Source organism: Carassius auratus, chromosome 26 (genome assembly GCF_003368295.1).
Source record: "Carassius auratus strain Wakin chromosome 26, ASM336829v1, whole genome shotgun sequence".
Taxonomy (NCBI): Eukaryota; Metazoa; Chordata; class Actinopteri; order Cypriniformes; family Cyprinidae; genus Carassius; species Carassius auratus.
This window is the reverse complement of record NC_039268.1, coordinates 22,373,548-22,395,614: the sequence shown is the minus strand read 5'-3', so window position 1 is coordinate 22,395,614 and position 22,067 is coordinate 22,373,548. Positions and strand designations below refer to the sequence as shown.

Sequence of the window (22,067 nt, the reverse complement as noted above, 5' to 3'; positions counted from 1 at the left end):
TTAAACACCCCAGAACACCTTGCCACACATACTTTTATTGTAAGTACATTAATGTGCAAGCAAGCATGTTTTAACAAACTGAGTAACATGTCGAATACGAATTAGCTTAGCTTGTATTGAATGCTGCATTCTGTCCATCCGATAAAGTTTATAGATGCAAAAGTGACTGAGGCCATCAGTCCAAAACATTTTCTTTAGTGTTCCACCAAAGAAAGAAACAAAGCCACACAGGTTTTGAACAATGTAAGGTCAAGTAAACTGTGTCTTTAAATACAGATGATTATACGTTAAGAGCTGCAAACATCATGATACCTGTGATCAAAAGACCAGATGGGTGAATAAGTACTGTATTAGTAAAGATAATGATTAGGTCAAAGAATGTGATCCATATTATGGGCTGTTATAAATCATAATAGTCTTAATCTTGGGATATTCTACCAAGAAAGAAACTTCTTCTGTTCTACATAAAGTTCACGTCTAGACATCAGAGCAATGACTACATTAATTAACAGGAAATATTCTCACTCCCACAGCTCGCATGAACTCTCCAACCAAACTTAATTTGGGTTGAAGATGATTAATAATTTGATCATATTCTCAGGTCGACCAGCAGTAATTTTCTATCAAACTTAAATGTCAGATGGAAGCCTGGGTCAAATGTGGTGCCATATGGTTCTCGACAGAGGTGTGAGCGGATGCATAAATGAGAAGCATTTAAAGGACACACTTTAAAATATGATTTTCCAAAAAACCAGACCTATGAAACAATGAAAAATTAATGTAGAACAAATTTGCATGCACAACTTTTGGAAATGAGCTCAAACCACAGGATTGTGCAGATAAAAAGATTATGCACTACAGTCAGCATAGCTCAAATTGTTGAGAAAAACACTTAAATTAGTTTATAAATATTCAATGTTCTGATATTTTGCAGGTGCAGTAACCTTGAGCAGAAGCAGCCAATAGAACATCTAACATTATTTTCATTGGTGCATTATCCAATTATTAATATAGCATTAAAGTAGATTTACTCCAAAAGTGCTGAAACTAAATTTATATTCTATGAAGAAATTTTTTGTTAAAAAAATGTCTGAATAACAAATCAGACACGTCACCTCAAGCATACATGAAAAATAATTAGGTTTTTTAATAAATAATTAGATAACTAGAATTTTCTTATGAAAATATATTAATTATCAAAATAAATAAAATCGTTAATAAACTTATTAAAAAGACAGAATAGCAAAAAAAAAATATTCAATTTCTGTAGTATCAATAATAATAATGTGGGGTGTTCTTTAAAGAACAGCGTGGAATTTTCTATGAATGCATAATGTGTTAATTCTTAAAGGTTCAGAGCGCTTCCGCAGTCATTACACATTGTGAAGAAAGATGCGTAAAAACGCAGGGCTCCGCGCTTCAGCTGCCCTGATGTTTCTCGGTTGACTGCCACCATCGTGTGGAGAAGAAACGAAATAACTTTAACTGCTCATTCACTCTTCGAAAAACAAAAATCAGTGAAGAAACAAGATATTTTCAAATGAGACGGACTGAGACATATCCGTACATACAACAGCGTGCGCAAACGCGGAACGGCGGTGCAAACAGTGATTTATCATAACTAGTAGATTTCTGATGTCAGTTTCCCCTAAATATAGATCTCTGACGATTTTTTTTACATCTTCTTGACTTCTAATTATCATTAAACACGCATATAAAACTGAATTACATCATGAATTGCGCACGGATGTAATTTGGCCACTTGGAGTTTTGGATGCACATAAGTATTTGCGCTGCTGAGTGAGAATACACGATTACCGCGAATTCACGGATTAGAAAATTTTGAATGCATGACATGTTTTCACACATTGAATTAAATGCTATACCAGAACACAAAGCTATCCAGCAAGACTGATAAAAGGGCGGACAAGCACTTTTACGCACGGGAGTTGGACGCTCACCTGACTGCGAGGTGCACAGGGGAACAATCACAGCAGTGAGGAAGAGGACGATGATGATGTCAGATCGCATTTTGATCATATGAAGAGGCTGCATATCCATTTCTTCACATGTCCACTCCAGTGTCCCGTTGGCGAGCTGTCAAATGTCTTTCAGTCTGTGCGTCTTTTCACAGCTGTTCACATACAGCGCATGGTCTGTACTTGCGCCTGAGTTTATGTCTGCAAGTAAAACTGGATCAGATGATTAAATGGCAGAGCTGAAAGTGAGTTATTCCTTGTCTAAATGTGACTGCGTTGGCACTGTCATCACTCTGCACTGAATTCCGGACCGAGTTACGGTCTCCGAGCCCGGGCGCGCGCCTTGAGCGCTTGAACACCGCCCATCTAAACACTGATTGGATGGAAGAGTGACTTAATTAAGGTAAAACACGCCCCCAAACACATCCGTTATTATGGGGGAATTTGGTATTCATACTATAGAATTATGAGTCATAGTTTTTACGGAATGTATATTTAATTCCAATCGTTTTCTAAAATGTAGAAAAATTGTTTTTTTTTTTTACTTGGAACCCACGTTAACACAATGTTTTTTTGAACATGCACAATGACAACCTACTTTCCCACGAAGAACCTCATAAATATCATGGAATAAGAACAGAGTATTCATTCAGTGGTGTGGTATTTCCACATAACCATAATGATTTTAAGGGTTGAGGCTTATCCTATATATATTTACGTTTTAAAATAGAAGACGAGTAATGTATATCTGATCATATGGAAGTATTCCTTCAGCATGTTCTACGTATATACAAGCCAGACAAAATATGCAACGCCATTTTTGAAACAATAGCGCCACCTGGTGCAAATATTAAAAACACAATGGCTGTGCTCGAAACCTTCGTTTGGAATAGCATACTATTCATACTAATTCAGCAGAAGGGTGGATTCTGGATTGCAATATATGTGTAATCACCCTATATTGTATACCTACTATGATTAGCATGCTGGGTTTTTTTTTTTTTTTTTTTTTTTTTTTGCATGCACTGAATACCAAAATGTACAGTATACAACCGAGGGCTACTGTGAATACACTACTGTAATGTGATTGTGCAGATATCCAGTGTTACTGTACCAGACACAATTAGAGATTGTTATTATTATTGTTGCTATTATTATTATTAGTTTACAATGTTAAAACATTTTTACACAAAATTAGACTATTTAAAAGTATTATTATTATTAAATTGGAACTGGAATGCATACAACTTTTAAAATCTGAACAGATTTTAAACACTAGGTATCATAAACTTGCTGACTTTGTAAATGGTTAAAGAGGATAACTACCTGACTTTACTCCAAACAGTCCCTCCAGACACAAACTCACACAAAAATGTGTCTTGTTGCTAGGAGATGCATGACAAATGAAAACAATGTGTGTCCTAAAATCGTCTTGAAATATCAAACCGGTTTAATATTCTCAGATAGGATGAAATCAAAGTTAAGACATCGGGAGTCGGTGCCCATCATGTACGGTCAACTTTCAACAAGTTTCTGACTTCTGGCAACTAGCACAACTTCTCAAAACTGCAAATCTGGACAACAGTCATGCAGTGTATTCCAGCCTTTAGTGAGCTCCAAGCCTAGACAGCAGTTTGGGCAAAAGACATCTAAATAGGAAGATTATTACGTTTTGAGAACCAGCCAATGATAAAAGGAGTCCAAATAGCTCTAATTAGCCAGGACAGTACATGAGTATTTCTTTCCAAACAGAGCCATAGTCAGCTGCCTACCAAGTTAACAGGCAAATTTATATTATATGAATACCAAAAATGTGTTTCAGCAGGAAGCTCACCAAGTTCAGACTCAGCCAATGTTAATGGACACATACAGGGACAAAGCTCCACATTATATACCCTTTTCCACTTATAGCTCTAGTAGGCCAACTACCTAGACAGCAGTTTTGTATGCAAATTCTTGTATTACAATGTCTGAAAATGCTGTCTAGGTAAATGCTGTCAATGATAAGAAAATGCATATACATATATATGCAAACTGTAAAATTAAGCACAAATTACTCAAAATCTTTACTTAGTGGTAGAATTCTTCTTTAATATACTTTACAAATGGATATACACCTCTAAGGAGAAAAAGAAATCAATTTAAATAAAGTAAATCCTTCCTAATTAAACAGGCTTTATGGCTGAGCAGTTCAGTAGCCCAGTGCATGCTACCAATCAGACATGAATTAAAAACACTGTCTCTCCCGCTCAAACACACACACACACACACACACACACACACACACACACACACACACACACACAAACACAGTACATGCATCCAGGTATTCTTGTATACATGCATACATCAGTAAAGCTGAACAGCGTGTATACACTGATGAAAATGAATCTCACAAACTCGTCCTGAACATGTTTGGGTCAGATTTCACACAAACATTAGAAGTACTAAATAATATTTAGCTTTTTTTGTATTATTTGATGATAATTAACTTTTGACAAAAAAAAAAAAAAAAAAAACTCACTGCCCCAAGGCAGGAAAAATTATATATTGTTTAAATGTGGGGAAAACATGCTTAATTTATTAGCTCAAAATCTTTATCAGCACATCTTCATTACATTCAAAATAGAGTTTCTTGTTTTTACCATGTGATTTGTGGGTAAATAGTAGTAAAGCTCCTTTCTGCCATATAATAATAAGGACATTGTGACCTTTTTATCTTACAATTCTAACTTTTTTCTCACAATTCTGAGTTTCTTACAGTTATGTTCTTAAGTCTTTAACCTCGTAATTCAGACTTTTATTCTTAGAATTGTTTATTCAAAGAATAAAAATCCAAATTATGAGATAAAAACTCATTTTTAATTACCTTTGTTTATTCTTTATTTCCATGGCCAAAAAAAAAAAAGTTGTTGAGAGTTGTGCGATGTAAACAGAATTTGGGAGGAAAAGTCCAAATTCCAAAAGTAATTCAGAATTCTGACTTTCTTGCAATTCTGGGTTCATCTTTTTCTGCATATCAAGTCAGAATTGTTAGATAAAAGGTCACAATTAAATGTTTTACTTTTATTTCATTGTGTAAACTGGCTTTCATAGAAATGTGACCCGGACAATCACGAGATTCACCTGTGAACACCTCACATATTTGAACTGAAACGGTTTCATGACTCATTCAGAGGCACCCACAGACATTTTGATATCTGCGCATGTACACGTGATACTGAGTAGTCCGATAAGTGCAGTGATTTTACATGGAGAGGTGCCGAGTTACATGAAACAGCTTTACAGAATCCGCTCGGAAACCCACCAATGTATTCCATGGGACATCAGTGCTATATATTTTTGTGATTCCTCATCGGTTGACTCCTCCCCCAGAGCGAATGAACCAATGGAACTTTGGGATTTCTATGACATCACTTATAAACAAATCAATCTCAGTGTTTGTAGGTAGTCAAGTTTTGAGAAGAAGCAGGCCGCAGAAGTCGGCTTACAACGTGTGTCCAGTTATAAGTGGCAAAAACAGAGGCACTAGCATAGGAGGTGACATCAGCGAGGTTATACGTCCTCATTTTCACGATCACCGTCTTTGTACTTTTTCTTTTCTTTTTTTCTTCTTTTTTTGTGGGTGGGGGTAAAAGCAAACTTGATGAAGTAGCTGCATGATTGTCCGCTTCAAAAAACAAATAAAAAAAGCTATCGAAAATGGAAAGTAAGGCCCACACCCCCCTCCCAAATCTTGATCAGGGACTTGCAGGGTCATTCAATATGCATTTTTACTTTCTTCTGTCCCCAAGAATGTTTTAATAGTTTGAGATTTTGTCTCTGTTGCAGTCTGGATTGATGTACATCTGCAAAGTCACATGCATGTGAGTGTGGCTCAACAGAGACATCATCTTGCATAGTTTCTGATGAAGTCCTGAACTTTGTTCCTAAAATCCTCCTAAAACAGGAAGCATCAAGGAAATTGATGGGTTTGGATTAAACACATACCTGCAAAGGCTCTGCACATAGGGCTGAGCGATGTATTAAGCATTTATTTTATATATATATATATATATATATATATATATATATGTGTGTGTGTGTGTGTTTATATACTTAACCAATACACATAATATCAGGATGATTATATTTAGTTTTTTTTCTTTAACCAATAAATAAAAATAAAAGTTTGTAAACATGTTTAGATGTGCGCTGGTGCTCTACCTTGTCCCGTAAATGATGTTCCGCTGCATCTATATTCAGTGGGTCATCAAAGTTAAGAAGATCCTGTGAAAGAAACAACACATATGTTGACCTTCCCCCTGGAGGATAACAATTTTAACCTAAAAAAAAAAAACACATTATATATATATATATATATATATATATATATATATATATATATATATATATATATATAAAATAAAAGATTCTTTCATGTGTACTTACAGTGAAGAGTGAATTCAGTCCCCACACTACATCCTAGAGACAAATAAATTGGTGGAAAACACAGATTAGCCATTACATTTAACTTGAGCGCCACAGTTTTTTGAATGCAGTGTTATGCACAAGACCCTGCAAAAGATGTGAGACATAAGCATTTGCCTTTAAGACAATGGTCTATTACATTTACATAGAAATACAACGAAAAACCAGGTTAGTGGAATGCAAAAATGAGTTTTGTGTGAATGACCCCTAACACGCACGCATAGAAAAAAAAAAAAAAAAATTTGTAATAGATTTTCTAAAGAAAATATAAAATATTAATGCTGGAAAAACTTCAAAAATTAAAATGATGGTTTAAAAAGCTGTTAACCGAAATATTATTTTACAAATCGTTAGTTATTTAAGGGCAATAAAAAGAAAGAAAGAAAGGATATTTTATATAGAGAAAGAATATGAGGCATTTCAATACAGCCTAGAAAACGCTAATGAATTTTTCCAAGATGCATTACATAAACACAAATTACCTTTAGAGTACGAGTGGGTGCCCATCCAGTACCATCAATTGAATGCTCTCGCAATAGACTATTAGAGATTTTAACATTAATATAATAACATTCAAAGAACACAAAAACAGCTGTTAAAATAAAATCAATCTGGCTTCTGATGCATTAAAACGTGAATAAACTACAAATACAGATACATACCTCAGACAGATCTCCCCAGTTTCTGCAATGTTTGGATGCCATATCCGAGTCAAGCACTTGACTCTAGGAGGCTGTGGAAAGCAGAAAGGAAAGCAGTTGTCTTACAGCACACAGTTTGAATTTGTAAAGTAAGTAAAGTCAATCTCATTCTAAAATTGTGTGATTTTAATCACTTCAATGGAACAAAAAAAGATATGTTGCAGATTGCCCAAGCTTTTGTACACGTAAAACAAAAATGAACAAGACTAAAAGCAGCATCCAATTACAAAAGAAATCATAATCAGAATAACTTAGAGACTTCATTTTAATTACTTCTAGTCACTTATTTAAGCTATATAATCACTGTATAAATGTTATGCTTGATGCCTTTTGCCTCAGTAATATTTCATGATTTTGCTCTAAACTTAGATACCAGGGTTGAGGGTCCATGTATGGATCTCTGCACAGCCTTTACCAGACTATTACAGGTGCCTGCAAACATCTATTTAACAGCCCCGCATACAAATGGACTAATAAAATCATCGTAGCACTGCGAGGGAATAAGTGTGGCATTACCTCATTACTTCATGATATGTCACAGGCACTTACCACCATATTATAGGCTTCGGGAACTTCAATCTCAAACTGAAACTTTCCACCAAGGTAATAGCCTTCATCTGATGAGGTGTTTTGCAGAAATGTAAGGTTATATTTTCATTCGCAAAACAGATTAACATTTAACAGACACTTACAATGAAATGGAAGACGAGCAAAGGACTACTTGCAGAAGGAGCAATGTGAAAAAACAATATGATGTGAAAATCGTTAATGATTTTTGCTTGTTCAGGACACATAACCCAAAAAGATAATAGAAAATGTTACCAAAAGACAATATCATATTGGCTCACGAGGTTATGTGAATTTGAAGGGCATACAATGTTTTATTTTAAATAGTTGTGATCTGTACGCATGGGCCTTATATAGGGCATGTATAGGTCAGGTAAACTCTTTCACACTGTTCAACAGCTTCTGCATTTAATGGATGTTCACAATTTAATCTTTCAGAAAAGAGGCCAGAATTACCTGGTGAAATGGCCAACTGGAAGTGACAGAGTTTGTTTTCATCAGGAAACGTTAATTTACAGGTATCTGCAGAAATGTTTAGAATAATGCATGTTTAGAATAAGAGTTCATTAATCACACACACACACACACACAAAAAATTAACATCTGTATTACAGCTGGCACATCCAGACAGGTTTGTAGATGTATAAAAAAGAAATAGCGTTAGGCATACACCTTTAAAACCAAAGCGGTACTGATAAGCCAACAATTATTTTCATGTTGTTAAAAGAACACAAAAATGAATCACTAAAAAAATTCCAACCAATCATTTCATGTGATTTTAGATAATCACAACACTCTAATGTACAGTGTGAAAATGTATATGTTTTAATTCTTGTTGAAATGTATGAAATTATTGATTTTTAAAGACGAATTACAGCAATAAATAAAACATATACATACATATATACTGTCTTTACTCATTTAGATTTTTACTGTCCTTTAAATCAATAATAATAAGTTAGTAGTATCAATATATTGTTCATTCTTAAAGAGCATAAAAAATGACCTGAATATACTCACTTGGAAGGTTAGCCTCAAGTTCTGAAACATCTGTAAACAGATGAAAGCATGAGTGTTGTTTAGTACTCATGGGTAACAAAGACACTTACAGAACCAGCTTTTACTCATCTTCACATTAACAGCTTTTTTTTTTTTTAGAATGATATACTCATTTATTCTTTTCTGAGTTTGTTATTATTGGAATTATGGTCTCTAGAACACAAATACAAGACACCGCTCTCTCTGTGTATATACGGCCACCTGCTCTCTCATGATACCCTCTCTAAATGTTGATTTGGGCCTCACTGATTCAGAAAATAGCCTGAGTGTTTGACTGTGGAGGGGAAGTGCTTTTTAAGCTGCTGGTAATAACATACAGGCTCCTCCTCTCAGTCTGTTATAAATAGAGTCTACAGCTCTTCTGAACTGGCCTGCATCACTTCACCTTACACCAGTTTACTCCCTGCAGACAGTCACCGCACAACACAACACACTCATTCAGACTCACACTACTCTTTCAAAAGAGACTGGCACAGTGTAATTAATGAGCCAGTGACAATGTATTGAACTGTGATAAACACAGAACAATTCACAGAACGATAGATAGAATGACAGAGAGACAGACGACATATAACAATAGAGTGATAGAACGAACGAACGAATGATAGACAGACATAGATAGATGACATTACAATAGAATGAGAGAATGACTGATATAACTAATGAATGACAGACTGATAGACAGACGGACAGACATATAGATAGAAAGATACAAAGACAGATGACTTAATAGAATGATAGAATGACAAACAGAAAGACACACAGACAGATAGAAAGATGACATTATTATAGAATGATAGAATGACTGATATAACTAATCAATGATAGACTGATAGACAGACGGACAGACAGACATATAGATAGAAAGATACAAAGACAGATGACATAATAGAATGATAGAACACAGACAGACAGACAGACAGAAAGATAGATAAATAACAATAGAATGATAGATAGAATGACACAACATAACAATAGAACGATAGAACAATAGATAGAATGATAGAATGACAAACAGACAGATAGATAGATAGATAGATAGATAGATAGATAGATAGATAGATAGATAGATAGATAGATAGATAGATAGATAGATAGATAGATAGATAGATAGATAGATAGATGGCATTACAATAGAATGATAGAACGACTGATATAACTAATAAATGATAGACTGATAGACAGACAGACAATCAGACAGAAAACAGACATAGAAAGACAGATGAAATAATAGACAGATAGATAGACAGACAGACAGACAGACAGACAGACAGATAGATAGATAGATAGATAGATAGATAGATACTAGGGATGTCAAATTTCGATTATTTCCATGATCGATCGTCGTTTAAATTAACGATCAATTAATCGATTAATCGTTAACCATAATACTGCAAAATGCGTCTATTGCAGGCACGCAGTCAGCGGTATGACAGGATGTGCAAAAGCCACACACACACACACAAAACGCTTTCTCACTTGAATTAAAGAGGTTTTAGTCTGAATAAAATGCTAGTAGCAGGATTATAAAATGAATAGATGCGATTATGATCATTTGATAAAATGAAGAGAGCGCGCCATACTTTTGGGGTCATTTTACTTTGTTGACAGTTTCCAATCCCGCACGGAGAACGCTGAACGCGCCTCTTTAAATGGTTTTGTGGTGCTCGTTGTTGTATTTTAAAGCACAATTGCAATGTTTTCAACTGACATTATTGTATAAAATTATCCAAAATGTGGAGCGCGTGACTGCGCTGCACATTAAGTGAACTACATCGGCGCTGCTGAACCAAAACACAGTTGCTCACATTAATTTGATCCTGCTGGATTCTGTCCTAGAAAATGTCAGATTTTTAAAAATCCGGCATACAGCGCATTAGATCGTGACAGTGCATGCGTGCAGACGAGAATGAGCGAGCGCGGCTTTGGCTAGATTTATTTGGAGGTTATTGCTCATGTCTCATTCGGCACAAATCGAAATGTTTCCATATTCGCAATGTATTTGAATGTTAAACTATTATTTATAATGTAAACTAGGCTTGTACTTAACACGCATTCGCATATAGACGGAAAAGATGATCCTCTTCATATGAGCAAAAACGTCCTTGGAACAGCAGAGGACCGGTATACTACGGTCTATTTAAACTGACCAGTGTAACCTTTTAATGTTTAGTTGACATTTTATTTTGATAATGAACAGACTGCGATGTAAGTTTGAATCGCTAGAATATACGTGTGCAGCAGGCTCCGGCGTGATCGAAACAGCTGAGACATTAAAAAATATATATATTTTCCGCAGAAGTGTTTACTTTCATTTGTGCACACTCACAATAAAAACAGAAGATTTGTGCTCTTGTAAAATAAAGCAAACAAACAGAATGCGTTGTCATCCTTTTTTTTTTTTTGTGAACTTATGGAGCGCCCACACTTCTGTTTTAAATCCGTTAATCTTAATTAGCCTATTTAAGTCGGATATATTTCGCATTGCCTATTTAAAAAAAAAAAAAAAAAAAACATGAAAACAAATTGTTATTTTTATGTTGGGCCTATTACTTAGTAGGCTATAAATTTTCCTTAAAACATCCCATTTTGTCCCAGGGCTTAGAACCTGTGCCCTAGTCAAGTCCATGCAGAAACTTGTGAACGATGCTCGGCGTCACCGTTTAGTGACAGCAGTGAATGCTCCGGGAATGTGTCGGTCACAGCGCCTATTAATCGCTGTTTTGAATCCAGCAATTATTTATTTAGAAATGATAAGATCTGATTATGACAAGTGTGGTATAAAAGCTTTGTTTATTAGAGGAATAATAGGTTAACTGTAAAATGTTAGATCGCGACCATGCTTTTGGACCCCATAGTCTTCATTTATGCGGCTTTGTTCTGGTTTGCCGGTTGGTCACGAATTTCCACAAATTCAGTATATTTAGGCATCGTTTCTTTTCCTAAATCTTCATAGTCTAACCCTCTAATTTCCCAGGTTTATTTTATTATCTTTCGCTTTTAATAACTGTTTTCACATCTCTTACTTTGGTAAACATGGGAAGGGAAATTAAAGATTTCATGAATTAAGAATTTGTTCGATTTATTAATTTGTTCCCTTATTTCACTTAAATCATGGGTTATTTAGGGAACAAAATTAATGAAACATGGACAATTGCCACATTAATAATTCGTAGGAATGAATTAACAAGTTGTAGGAATGAATAGACTACCTGTCCTGTCACTGTGTCCCGCAGCCCTGCAAAGCGCACGATATAAAACAGTTATCTGATGAAATGATTAGTAACTACATTTCTATTGCATTTAATGTTGAAGAACTTTTATGTTGTTTCTATTTTAATGTACTTTAAAGTTTAAATCACATTAAAAGCTTAATTTGTACATTGTGAATGAATGATGATGCTTTTATATATCATCACCGTCACTCACAGCCGCTCGCACGTGTTGAGTGCGCATGAGCCGCACGCAGCCCAACATTGAATCGGTTAACCGACCATCGATAGCCTTAATCGATTGCATCTCTTATCGACAATTAATCGATCATCGATTAATCGTTGACATCCCTAATAGATACGATCACTTTAAAGTCCGAAATACTGGTCATGAACCACTGCTTCAGTGTCATGATCGCAGCAGACAGAGGAGGAGTGTTTGGTCAGTGATTGGTACCTTTGATGAGCAGTCGGTCTCTGATGGACACTCTATGAGAGGCATCGTTGGAGCCTGCAGGGGTCCGGCCAGCCCTCACACCCTCCTCCCTCTTCAGCTTACTGGCTAACGTCAGCATACCAACATACACACTCTCACACACACCTGTGAGAAACACACACACACAAAGATGGTGACCACCAGGGTCACTGTACTTAACTAAATTTAACCTCTTTGTTGCTTGAAATAAAGTAAATGTTAACTCAATAAAATAAAATATTAAAAAAGGGGGGCTAAACATTTTCCACACTGGAGTTCAAATGAAGCATAAGACAATTGTTTTGTATGGACTCGCATTATACTGACCATTGCATGGCACTGCATTACTTAAACAACAACAAAATGATAGTGGGAGGAAAAACAGACTTGCTAAATATTTGACTACATTCCCAAACTGTACACAACTTTAAATTGCCCACAAAGGACCATCACCTTTCTAATGTGAAAGAATCGAGCACCATGGTACTAACGTTGCCATGTTTTGTTTTTCACGGTAATATCATGTCTCTAATATGAACTAACTTACAAACTACCACATTTTGTGGACGTGTACAAAAGCAATACCATGTTTTCTACACATGTAATATGTCAATACCATGGTATTCTTCAAGTATAAAGTACAGCTTCCAAGTTACCTTGGAACCCCATTTAACGTTAAATACCATCGTACAGAAATAGGTTAATTTGTCCATACAACTACATTTATCAAAGTACCAAAGGAAGCTGCTACCGCTACAGCTCTTCCTGTCCAGAAATATTAAAACTCTTAAACCATTTCTATATAATGGGCGTTATTTGACACAGGTGTTATGAAATAAAAGAATAACAGGTTCATTAACAACGACACCTTGATTCCCATTACACGGTGTATTATTTATATCGAGACTGAGATGGATGTCTTGATATATACTGAAACACGGGGGTTAAAATGTCTTTACATTGATCATAAAACTACTCTAAAAATGTCAAATAACTCGGCTGTGCTCGATTGTACACTTACCTGCAGCTGTCAGGGTCACTGAACTGCTCCGTTTACACCATAATCAGGAAGCTCAAACTGAATTTCACACGGTTTCACACCAAATAACTTCTAAATTTAAGACGTTAGATGTCGTTAAAAAAAAAAAAAAACAGAACTGAGAATGCTGCGCAGATTAGTTCCGCTGAGTTTAATGATTTCCGCTGCTTGAGCTGTTTAGAAGCCGGAAGTTGTTTCGTTCATTCAATAAGAAGTCCGTACAGAATCAAACGCCACAAAGAATACTTCCGCTCTTCTGTGCAAAGCTACTTGAGATAAGAGATTTTCATAGAATCATGATATGTGACCCTGGACCACAAAATCAGTTTTAAGAGTAAATTTTTCAAAATTGAGATTTGTACATAATCTGAGAGCTGAATAAATAGCATTGATGTATGGTTTTCTAGGAAAGGACAATATTTGGCCAAGATACTATATTAAAATCTAAAAAAAAAAAAAATATATATATATATATATATAGAGAGAGAGAGAGAGAGAGAGAGAGAGAGAGAGAGAGAGAGATAATCACCTTTAAGCTTCTTAGGAATGCATATTAATAAACAAAAATTAAGTTTTAATATATTTACAGTATACAATTTACAAAACATCTCAATGGAACATGATCTTTACTTAATAACTTAATGATTTTTGGCATTAAAGAAAAATCTATCATTTTGACCCATAGCCTACAATGTATATTTGGCTATTTCTACAAATAAACCCTAGCGACTTAAGACTGGTTTTGTGCTCCAGAGTCACATATAATAATGCAAGTTTGATGTTAAGTGTTAAACATTTCCAGAACAGGAATAAAACACAAATGCTTTATTTATTTTTTTTAGAATTATTGAGAAAAGTTTTTTAACAGATAGGGCTCCATGGGATTGAAACATAAATTTAGGATTTCTGTGGTTTAGAGGCTAATATATAGAAATATTTCACTACAACTGTTACTTCTGTGTCAGTTGATGAGGCTCCCATTTCTTCCAACAACCTGAAAAAAATATATATATATTTAGAACAATTAAAATAAAATAATAAAATATAACTCAGTCAAAAATTATTAATTACAGTATGCTGTTTTATAAATATTATATATACTGAAATATGTAAATTAATAAAAATAAATAAACAAATAAATAAAAATGATAATGTGTTGACTTGATTATTTAGATTATCACACCACTCTTGATAATCTGTTTTAGTATGTTGATTTGATTTAATTTAATGCATTACAGTGGAGCAAATCCATTGGCTATTGCATGATCATTCAGAGCATGATTTTTGATTTATGAGTTGAGATTGTCTGTTTTACCGGTCTGTGATGGTCTGAGACAGTCTCTTGGCCTCAGCAGGATCTTTCTCCAGGAAACCTTGATAGGTAGAGAAGGTTTCAACCAAGCCAATAAACCCTGACAGTGGCATAATCATCCGACACCTCAGACATTCATGCCTTAAAACAAATACAAGAATTCTATAAAATATTATATTTTGAGTCTTTAAATATTTATAAATGTTAATATAATATATTACAATATTATGCTGTATTCTTAGCATTTTTTTTACCTTAGGAAATACATACACATATATATATATATATATATATATATATATATATATATATATATATATATATATATATATATATATATATATATATTTTTTTTTTTTTTTTTTTTTTTTTTTTTTTTACAGGATTATTGCACATGCAATAAAACACACTTACCACTCTTTATCATTGTATGACACAGAGTCATAAATCTTCTTGTAGAGATCTACAGAACTGGACCCTATATAAGCTTTCCGAAAAGGGTGCAGGGCTGCATAGAACTGTGAATCAAAAAATAACATTTTCACTGAAGATCTCAAGTGCAAGGATACCATTAAATTAAAATAATGCAGCAGGTCACAAACGTGTTGTCTCATATCAAGCACTTATAATGCAGGTTTCCTGAACAACAACCCATAAAAATTTTGTTAGTTTATTTAACCTCTTGACAGATTTCATTGAGTTTGGAGGTCCTTTCTCCATATTCCAGTTCAAAATCCATGGTGTAGCTGAGCAGAGCGAGGCAGCCTCCTGGCCTCAGAATCCTGTCTGCCTCCCGCAGGAAGCGCGGATGGTCAAACCAGTGAGCGGCTGCCATGGATGTCACCAAGTCTGCCGCATCATCCTCAAAGGGCAACTCCTCTGCAGGGCTCTGTCTAATGGAGCGGAATAAACAGAGTTATAAATAGTGCGAGCATAGATTGTACTGGGAAACAAAATGAGAAAAAATATATATATTTTTTAAAATGGATAAGAGGATAAATAAAAATATAACAAAAACTGTAAATTTATATTGTTTTGTACATTTTGTATGTATATATTTACTTTTTAGTTAATAAATGTTCAGGATTTAAACCTTACTAAAGTGGAGAAAAAATGCATGAGAATTTCCATCTCAATTAATTTTACTTCATTTTTTTTTTTTTTTTTTGTGTACACTTCTGTATATTAAATCAATTAGGTAAAATTGGGTAAAAAAAAAAAAAATTCTACACTCTGAGCGTGGCTCGAACCCAGGTCTCCGTCATGGGAAGTGGACGCACTAACAAGGAGGCTAAATGGCTACAGCCACTAGCGTCTGTTGCTAGTGCGTTTCTTGAGATTGGGGAGTGAGGTTTTACCTGCACAGCACCACGTGCTGGCCTCCGTTACATACATATATATACACATACATATATACACATACACACACAAACACACACACACACACACACACACACACACACACATATATATATATATATATATATATATATATATAGCCATTTATAGCCACAAAAATAATCTTAATTGTCCTTTACATTCATTTATTTATTCATTCATTCACTCATCCATTCATGTCAGGTTGAAAGTGACCTGAACGCACTATAGTGAGGTTTAATCAAGAACATTCACTAGCTAATAGGTATATATTTTTATATAAAAATACGGTATTATCATTGCGACTCTAGATATGCAACTAGATATGTAACTTGATATTCTTTGAAGTATCTTGTCAGTACTTTCGTATATGATACTCTCGCCATATTATTGTTATAGTTTTTAAGGATCATGAAATGAAGAATTGTTCTTCAGGTTTATATTTTATTGTAGGTTATTGTATACCTGTAACACACATTTGCTGCATGCTCTTTGGAACTAGCTATCTCCAGTTGAGCTGGACTGACATCTATCCCGACCACAGTGAGAAAGTGAGGGGCGAGTAGTTCTGTGCCCTGTCCTGATCCACAGCCCACATCCACAGCCAGATCAAGATAGCCCTGGATCTGTTCAGAGAGGTAATACAGAGTAACGCTTGTGTGTTTTAAAATGTAAAATATGTAGTAAATCTTTTGTTTTAGTTTTATGCCTTTCTATTGTCTTCTGAAGTCATGCGATCTGAAAAATCTGTCATTTTGTGTCCAACTAAAGAAATATTTTAATAAATAATACATTTATCTAATTACCTTAAATGAGAATAAATATTAAATTATATTTAGCTTATATTTATTCTCTTAATCCACAATAATACCAACAAAAACATGACAACATAATTATAATAATAATAATAAAAATAATAAACTTTATTGATTATAACAGATTTTTGTTCAGTGGAAAAAGGACTCTATTGTCCATTTGTTTTGTAATTGTGTATACACAAGGAATTTCTGTGTGGATATGGAAAATTTAATTAGAAGGAAAACAAATATTATATTCAATTTAAATAATTTTGATATATGCATAGTATTATTCCGTTGAAAGTGATAAAAACAAATAATAAAAAAGAAAGAAATGGTTTGTACACTCTGGCATGTTATGTTCATTTTTGTAAACTGTTGTATATTTTTGTTTTGATTAATAATTATATTGATAATAATAGCCTAATAATAAAAAGAATTTCAGATGCCACGAGAAAACAACAAACGGTGCTAAAATAGGCCTATATTCACAATGTGATTCAATGTTACAAAAAAATATTACAATCCTAATTTTTTACTCCATACCGAAATCCCAGATCAGAAAATAAATAAATAAATAAATAAATAAATTGTGTTTGGGATGCTGTGAGCAAGGAGACTGCAGGCTACTCTACACACCGGCGGCGCCAGGGGGGGTCTTGGGGGGTCTCAAGACCCTGCCAAAAAATGTCTTGACCCCCCATTTGACCCCCCAGCCTCTTCCTGATTAAAAAATTTATATATTCGGGATAAAGATCCAAAAATGTTTCTCTTCAAACTACGCAGAACAATAATAAATAATAATTATTTCGACATTTATTCATACACTGAACCGAGAACCGTTTCTGTCGGACGCGTCCGATTCGAGAACCAATGAGCTGATGATAACTGCGCATGCGTGATTCAGCGTGAAGCAGACTGACACAGAGCGCATCTGAACCGAACTGATTCTTTTGGTGATTGATTCTGAACTGATTCTGTGCTACTGTTATAAGCGCGGGTAAACCAAAGGCTTGAATGAAGGGCAATCATCGCCAATGACGGCATTACATCGAGCGCAAAAGAACCGGTGAACCATTTTTTTTTTTCAGCTGGTTTATTTGATCGAATCTTGAGCACCTGCTCCTTTGCCCCTTAAGTGCCCTTTTGTCAAAGCAAAATTTCCTCAATTTTTTTTTGTAATAACATAAACTTTTGTGAATGCCTGCCCACGCCCAATCATAATATTAGTACAATTTATTAATAATAATGTAGCCGTAAATAAAATGACCAACATGATGACAGTTCACCTGACTACGACCTCATCCAACCGGGAAGATTCCTCATGCTGCACGCGCATTTTTTAATTGCTAGAGGATATTTTCAACATCGTGGCAGCTGGTAAGTGGTGTTTCATTCTCAGCGAAGTGATTTTGGTGTTTATTTACTTATTATTATTTTACAAGAACGATGTGATGTGAGAACATGCAGATACGTTGTTTATATTGCTGTGTGTAGCCTGTAGTGTAGAAGTAACACTAGCGTGCTGTTTGAGGGAGAAAAGTTTCACAGGCATCGAGGGGTCTGGTCTTTTTTATGTTATTTGAATAAACTTTTATTATATTACAGTACTTATTTATTTTTAACACGTAAAAATAATTATCACAACACTGGTAAGGCTTATTCAGATTTTCTCATTCTCTGAATTATCATTATAAAAATAAAAACAATTCAGAAATGAATTAAAATATAATTATATTTTAAATGTGATGCAAATATTTTTTTTTCTACAAAAGCAACAGTGTTTACAACAGCAAGACCACTTTAGCCTGTAAACTCAATAATATCTATCTGGAAATAAATGTAAAAATATCAATGTCAATAAAAATGCATAATATACCTGACATGAAAGTGCAGTGTGAAGGATATGAATAACAAATGTAGCCTGTCATTTGTTTACATTGCAAAGGTGTTTTTGTTGTTTAGTAGCAGAAATATGCAGTTATTAGCCATGTCCACTGTATTTTTTGTTGGTTTTCATGAGACCCCCCTTGAAAAGACCAGGACCCCCCCATTGCCCCCCCCAATCAAAATTGTCTGGAGCCGCCACTGACTCTACACTGTAAGTAGAAACGTTTAGCTGAAATATTTAATATGAATAAACAGTGCTCATAAACTGAGTATTCTCAAGTGAAACGAGTTAAGGCTTGGACTGTCAGAAACAGCATTCCTTACGTCAGCACTTGACAAGAGGATATCGATCCCGAATATGTATATATGTATATATATATATATATATATATATATATATATATATATATATATATATATGCGCACGCTCGATTTCTTTGATATATTATGCTATAATTTGCTTGCGTCAGGGATCTAGCCTACTGTATATCAGTATGCGGAAAACTAGAAGAATACATATTTTTATACATATTAGATTGTTTTATAAAAGTCTACACCTACCCCAACCCTAAACCTAAACCTACACTTACAGTAATGCATGTACATTAAGTGTTGTTCAGCATGAGAAAAGGGACGCGATTTTGATGTGCGCATGCGCAGTAAACTCTGGTAGGAAAATCTGACGGGTAGTATTAATGTCAGGACCCCTGGACCTTCTGGGAAAGGTGCGATGTCGCTCAAGAGGTTCAATGTTTCAAAAGATAAACAATGATAGAGCTTTGATTCTCAGTTCCTTGATTATTTACTATAGTTTAGCCTCAATAAAGACAAGTAAAACACCGTCATGTGCACAAAATGCTGAGTCATTCCAGAGCCTGAAAGGACTTTGGTCATTCTTAGAAAAGTATAAACACATAGCCTACTCTTTTTCGAAGGAAGTTCAGCACTTCATCTATGAGTTCCTGAGGTGGAGACACACGGTACCGCTCATAAGATTCAGCCTGTTCTTTTCCCTCAAAATGCCTCTGAGCCATTTGCCTCTCCTCGAGCTGCACAGACCAACCTGAGACTGACTGGATCCCCTTTCAGAGTTATTCATTAATACAACACCTTCAATGGGTTTGACTTTTGACTCTGTACTTCCTGGACAATCCAGAAAATGATTGACTGATTGATTGATTTTTGTCGCTGGTTTCATAGTGATGGATTATAATTATTTTAAACCTTTTAGTTTTATAAGAATATAAGCTTTTAAACAACGTCTTATTTTACAATCCAATGCTGAAGTGTGTGCGTGTGTGTATATACACACATAACAAAATTATAAATGCAACACTTTAGTATTTGCCACCATTTTTCATGAGCTGAACTCAAAGATCTAAGACTTTTTCTATGTATACAAAAGGCCTATTTCTCTCAAGTATTTTTCACAAATCTGTCTAAATCTGTGTTATTGAGCACTTCTCCTTTGCCGAGATAATCCAACCACCTCACAGGTGTGGCATACATTTTATATTTTAAAAAGTATATAAATATATATTAAAAGCTTTTTAAAATGTAAAATGTATATTTATTTGCAACAATTACGCTAACAACAATAAAAAATACATTTATTACAGTAAAACAGCGACATCTGCTGACGTACCCGTGCTGTGTTGTCACGGGAGCATGCCAGCTGAAGATAATGAGAAAATTGCGTCTCTCCCTTTGCCAAGTGCATTCCGAACACGTGCCCCCTTCTCACTCCAATGGCCCCACTCCAAGGGAATAGGGATGATCACTTCTATTTGGAATTTTCCCCCTGAACCCTTTTAGTTCAGCATGAGAAAAAGGACCCAGTAGGGCTACAGATTTGCGCATGCGCAGTAAACCCTGGTTGCAAAATCTGACAGGTAGGATCAAATGTCAGGACACAGCACACCCCTACTGTACAACTGTAATTGAAGTATGTTGATGCAGTATTCTTAATCATTCTAATAATATTTAATAGCATTACGTTCTTTAAACATTTTTCTAAAATAATAAAATATTAAATTAACATTCACAATGTTGTATGCTGCAGTCCAATTCTGAAATTCAATAAATAAATAAATACATAATTATTAAACAACTGTAATTGAAGTATGCTGATGCAAAAAATGACAAACCACTAATGTCAACATAAAGTTTGTATTTATTATGTACTAATGTCACTCAATAATAATAAAAATAATAATTATAATGTAAAAAAACAATAATGTAATAATGTCATATCTAAAAAAAATAATAATAAATTCTGCTGTATCTTGTAATAGCGAGTAAAAACATATTGAATCTAAGGTTTTTCTTTATAGGCCTTATGAGATCAGAATAAACTATTTTTTTAATGCGATGAACTGTACATTAATAAATCACAGCAATCCTATGCTATGAACACTGTCATTGATTTTCAAACACTGAAATGTGATTAATGCACTTATATAAAGTCTTCTAAAGGTCTTTTGGACCTGGATCAGGGTAAAGGTCACATCACATACACATACACATATATGTCTTTATTAACCCTAATATGTCTTATGATGGAGAAAAAAATGGTCATTAAAAAAGGTTTTCTGTAGTATGTTTTGGGACATATTCCATTAGGATTTAGTGGTTTTAACAACCCTCCAACAGAAGGCGACCAAGTACCAAAATAAACCCACAGTCATTACAGTTTCCATTAAAACCAATGCAAGTACCATTATAATCAGTAAAACCCTTACAAATGTTGTGATGCAGTGTAATATGTGTTATATTGTTTTATTCAGCTGAATAATATGTGTCAGCACGCATCACCATAGTTAACTAATCTTAACAATGATGAATAAATACAATAACAAAGTACTGAATCACTTGAATCCTTAGTTAATGTGTTAACCAGAGGTAGCTAATGAAACCTTATTGTGGTGTTACCATAATAATTCATAAAAAAACCTAATGTTTAAATTTGTTTTTATGTGATTTTTATGTGATTTTCACACATAATTAAAATACTTTAGCTTTTTTATTTTCTCATTCACAGTACTAGTATTTCACAGAATGTATCTGTGCTTAATTATAACCGAACAAATGGCATTCCTTTTTACAAATGGCATTCAAAAAAATTTCATAGGCCTACAGTATTAGTGTAGTCCAAACCAGTTTTATTAGCTTACTAACATTATAAGTGTA

At 34.4% G+C, this 22,067-nt stretch overlaps 2 protein-coding genes across 2 annotated transcripts; both read right to left on the bottom strand.

The window, feature by feature from the left end:
* Nucleotides 1–4,049: 4,049 nt before the first annotated feature.
* Nucleotides 4,050–13,883, bottom strand: ube2f (ubiquitin-conjugating enzyme E2F (putative)). Its single transcript, XM_026204811.1, has 10 exons — nt 13,485–13,883; nt 12,446–12,589; nt 8,738–8,767; nt 8,174–8,239; nt 7,700–7,767; nt 7,112–7,182; nt 6,932–6,989; nt 6,411–6,443; nt 6,186–6,248; nt 4,050–5,919 (listed from the first exon to the last, which is right to left on the bottom strand). The coding sequence occupies exons 2-10, from the start codon at nt 12,561–12,563 to the stop codon at nt 5,869–5,871; spliced, it is 558 nt and encodes a 185-aa protein (XP_026060596.1). The 5' UTR covers nt 12,564–12,589; nt 13,485–13,883; the 3' UTR covers nt 4,050–5,868.
* A 429-nt stretch (nt 13,884–14,312) lies between these two features.
* si:ch211-93g23.2 (class I SAM-dependent methyltransferase) lies at nt 14,313–19,985 on the bottom strand. The gene is made up of 6 exons (XM_026204810.1): nt 19,802–19,985; nt 16,657–16,817; nt 15,494–15,707; nt 15,229–15,332; nt 14,818–14,955; nt 14,313–14,496 (listed from the first exon to the last, which is right to left on the bottom strand). Exons 1-6 carry the CDS (start codon nt 19,910–19,912, stop codon nt 14,400–14,402), a joined length of 825 nt encoding a protein of 274 aa, XP_026060595.1. The 5' UTR covers nt 19,913–19,985; the 3' UTR covers nt 14,313–14,399.
* Nucleotides 19,986–22,067: the final 2,082 nt, after the last annotated feature.

Bases quoted from the DNA above. Each gene is read 5' to 3' on its own strand.
- ube2f (XM_026204811.1), bottom strand. From the start codon at position 12,563: ATGCTGACGTTAGCCAGTAAGCTGAAGAGGGAGGAGGGTGTGAGGGCT. The intron at 8,768-12,445 runs GTACCAATCACT...ATCTGTTTACAG, and splicing joins AGACCGACTGCTCATCAAAG to ATGTTTCAGAACTTGAGGCT. The intron at 6,249-6,410 runs GTAAGTACACAT...TTTCTTTCACAG, and splicing joins GACTGAATTCACTCTTCACT to GATCTTCTTAACTTTGATGA.
- si:ch211-93g23.2 (XM_026204810.1), bottom strand. From the start codon at position 19,912: ATGGCTCAGAGGCATTTTGAGGGAAAAGAACAGGCTGAATCTTATGAG. The intron at 15,708-16,656 runs GTATACAATAAC...CCGCTCCATTAG, and splicing joins GCAGCAAATGTGTGTTACAG to ACAGAGCCCTGCAGAGGAGT. The intron at 14,497-14,817 runs GTAAAACAGACA...TATTTTTTTCAG, and splicing joins TCTCAGACCATCACAGACCG to GTTGTTGGAAGAAATGGGAG.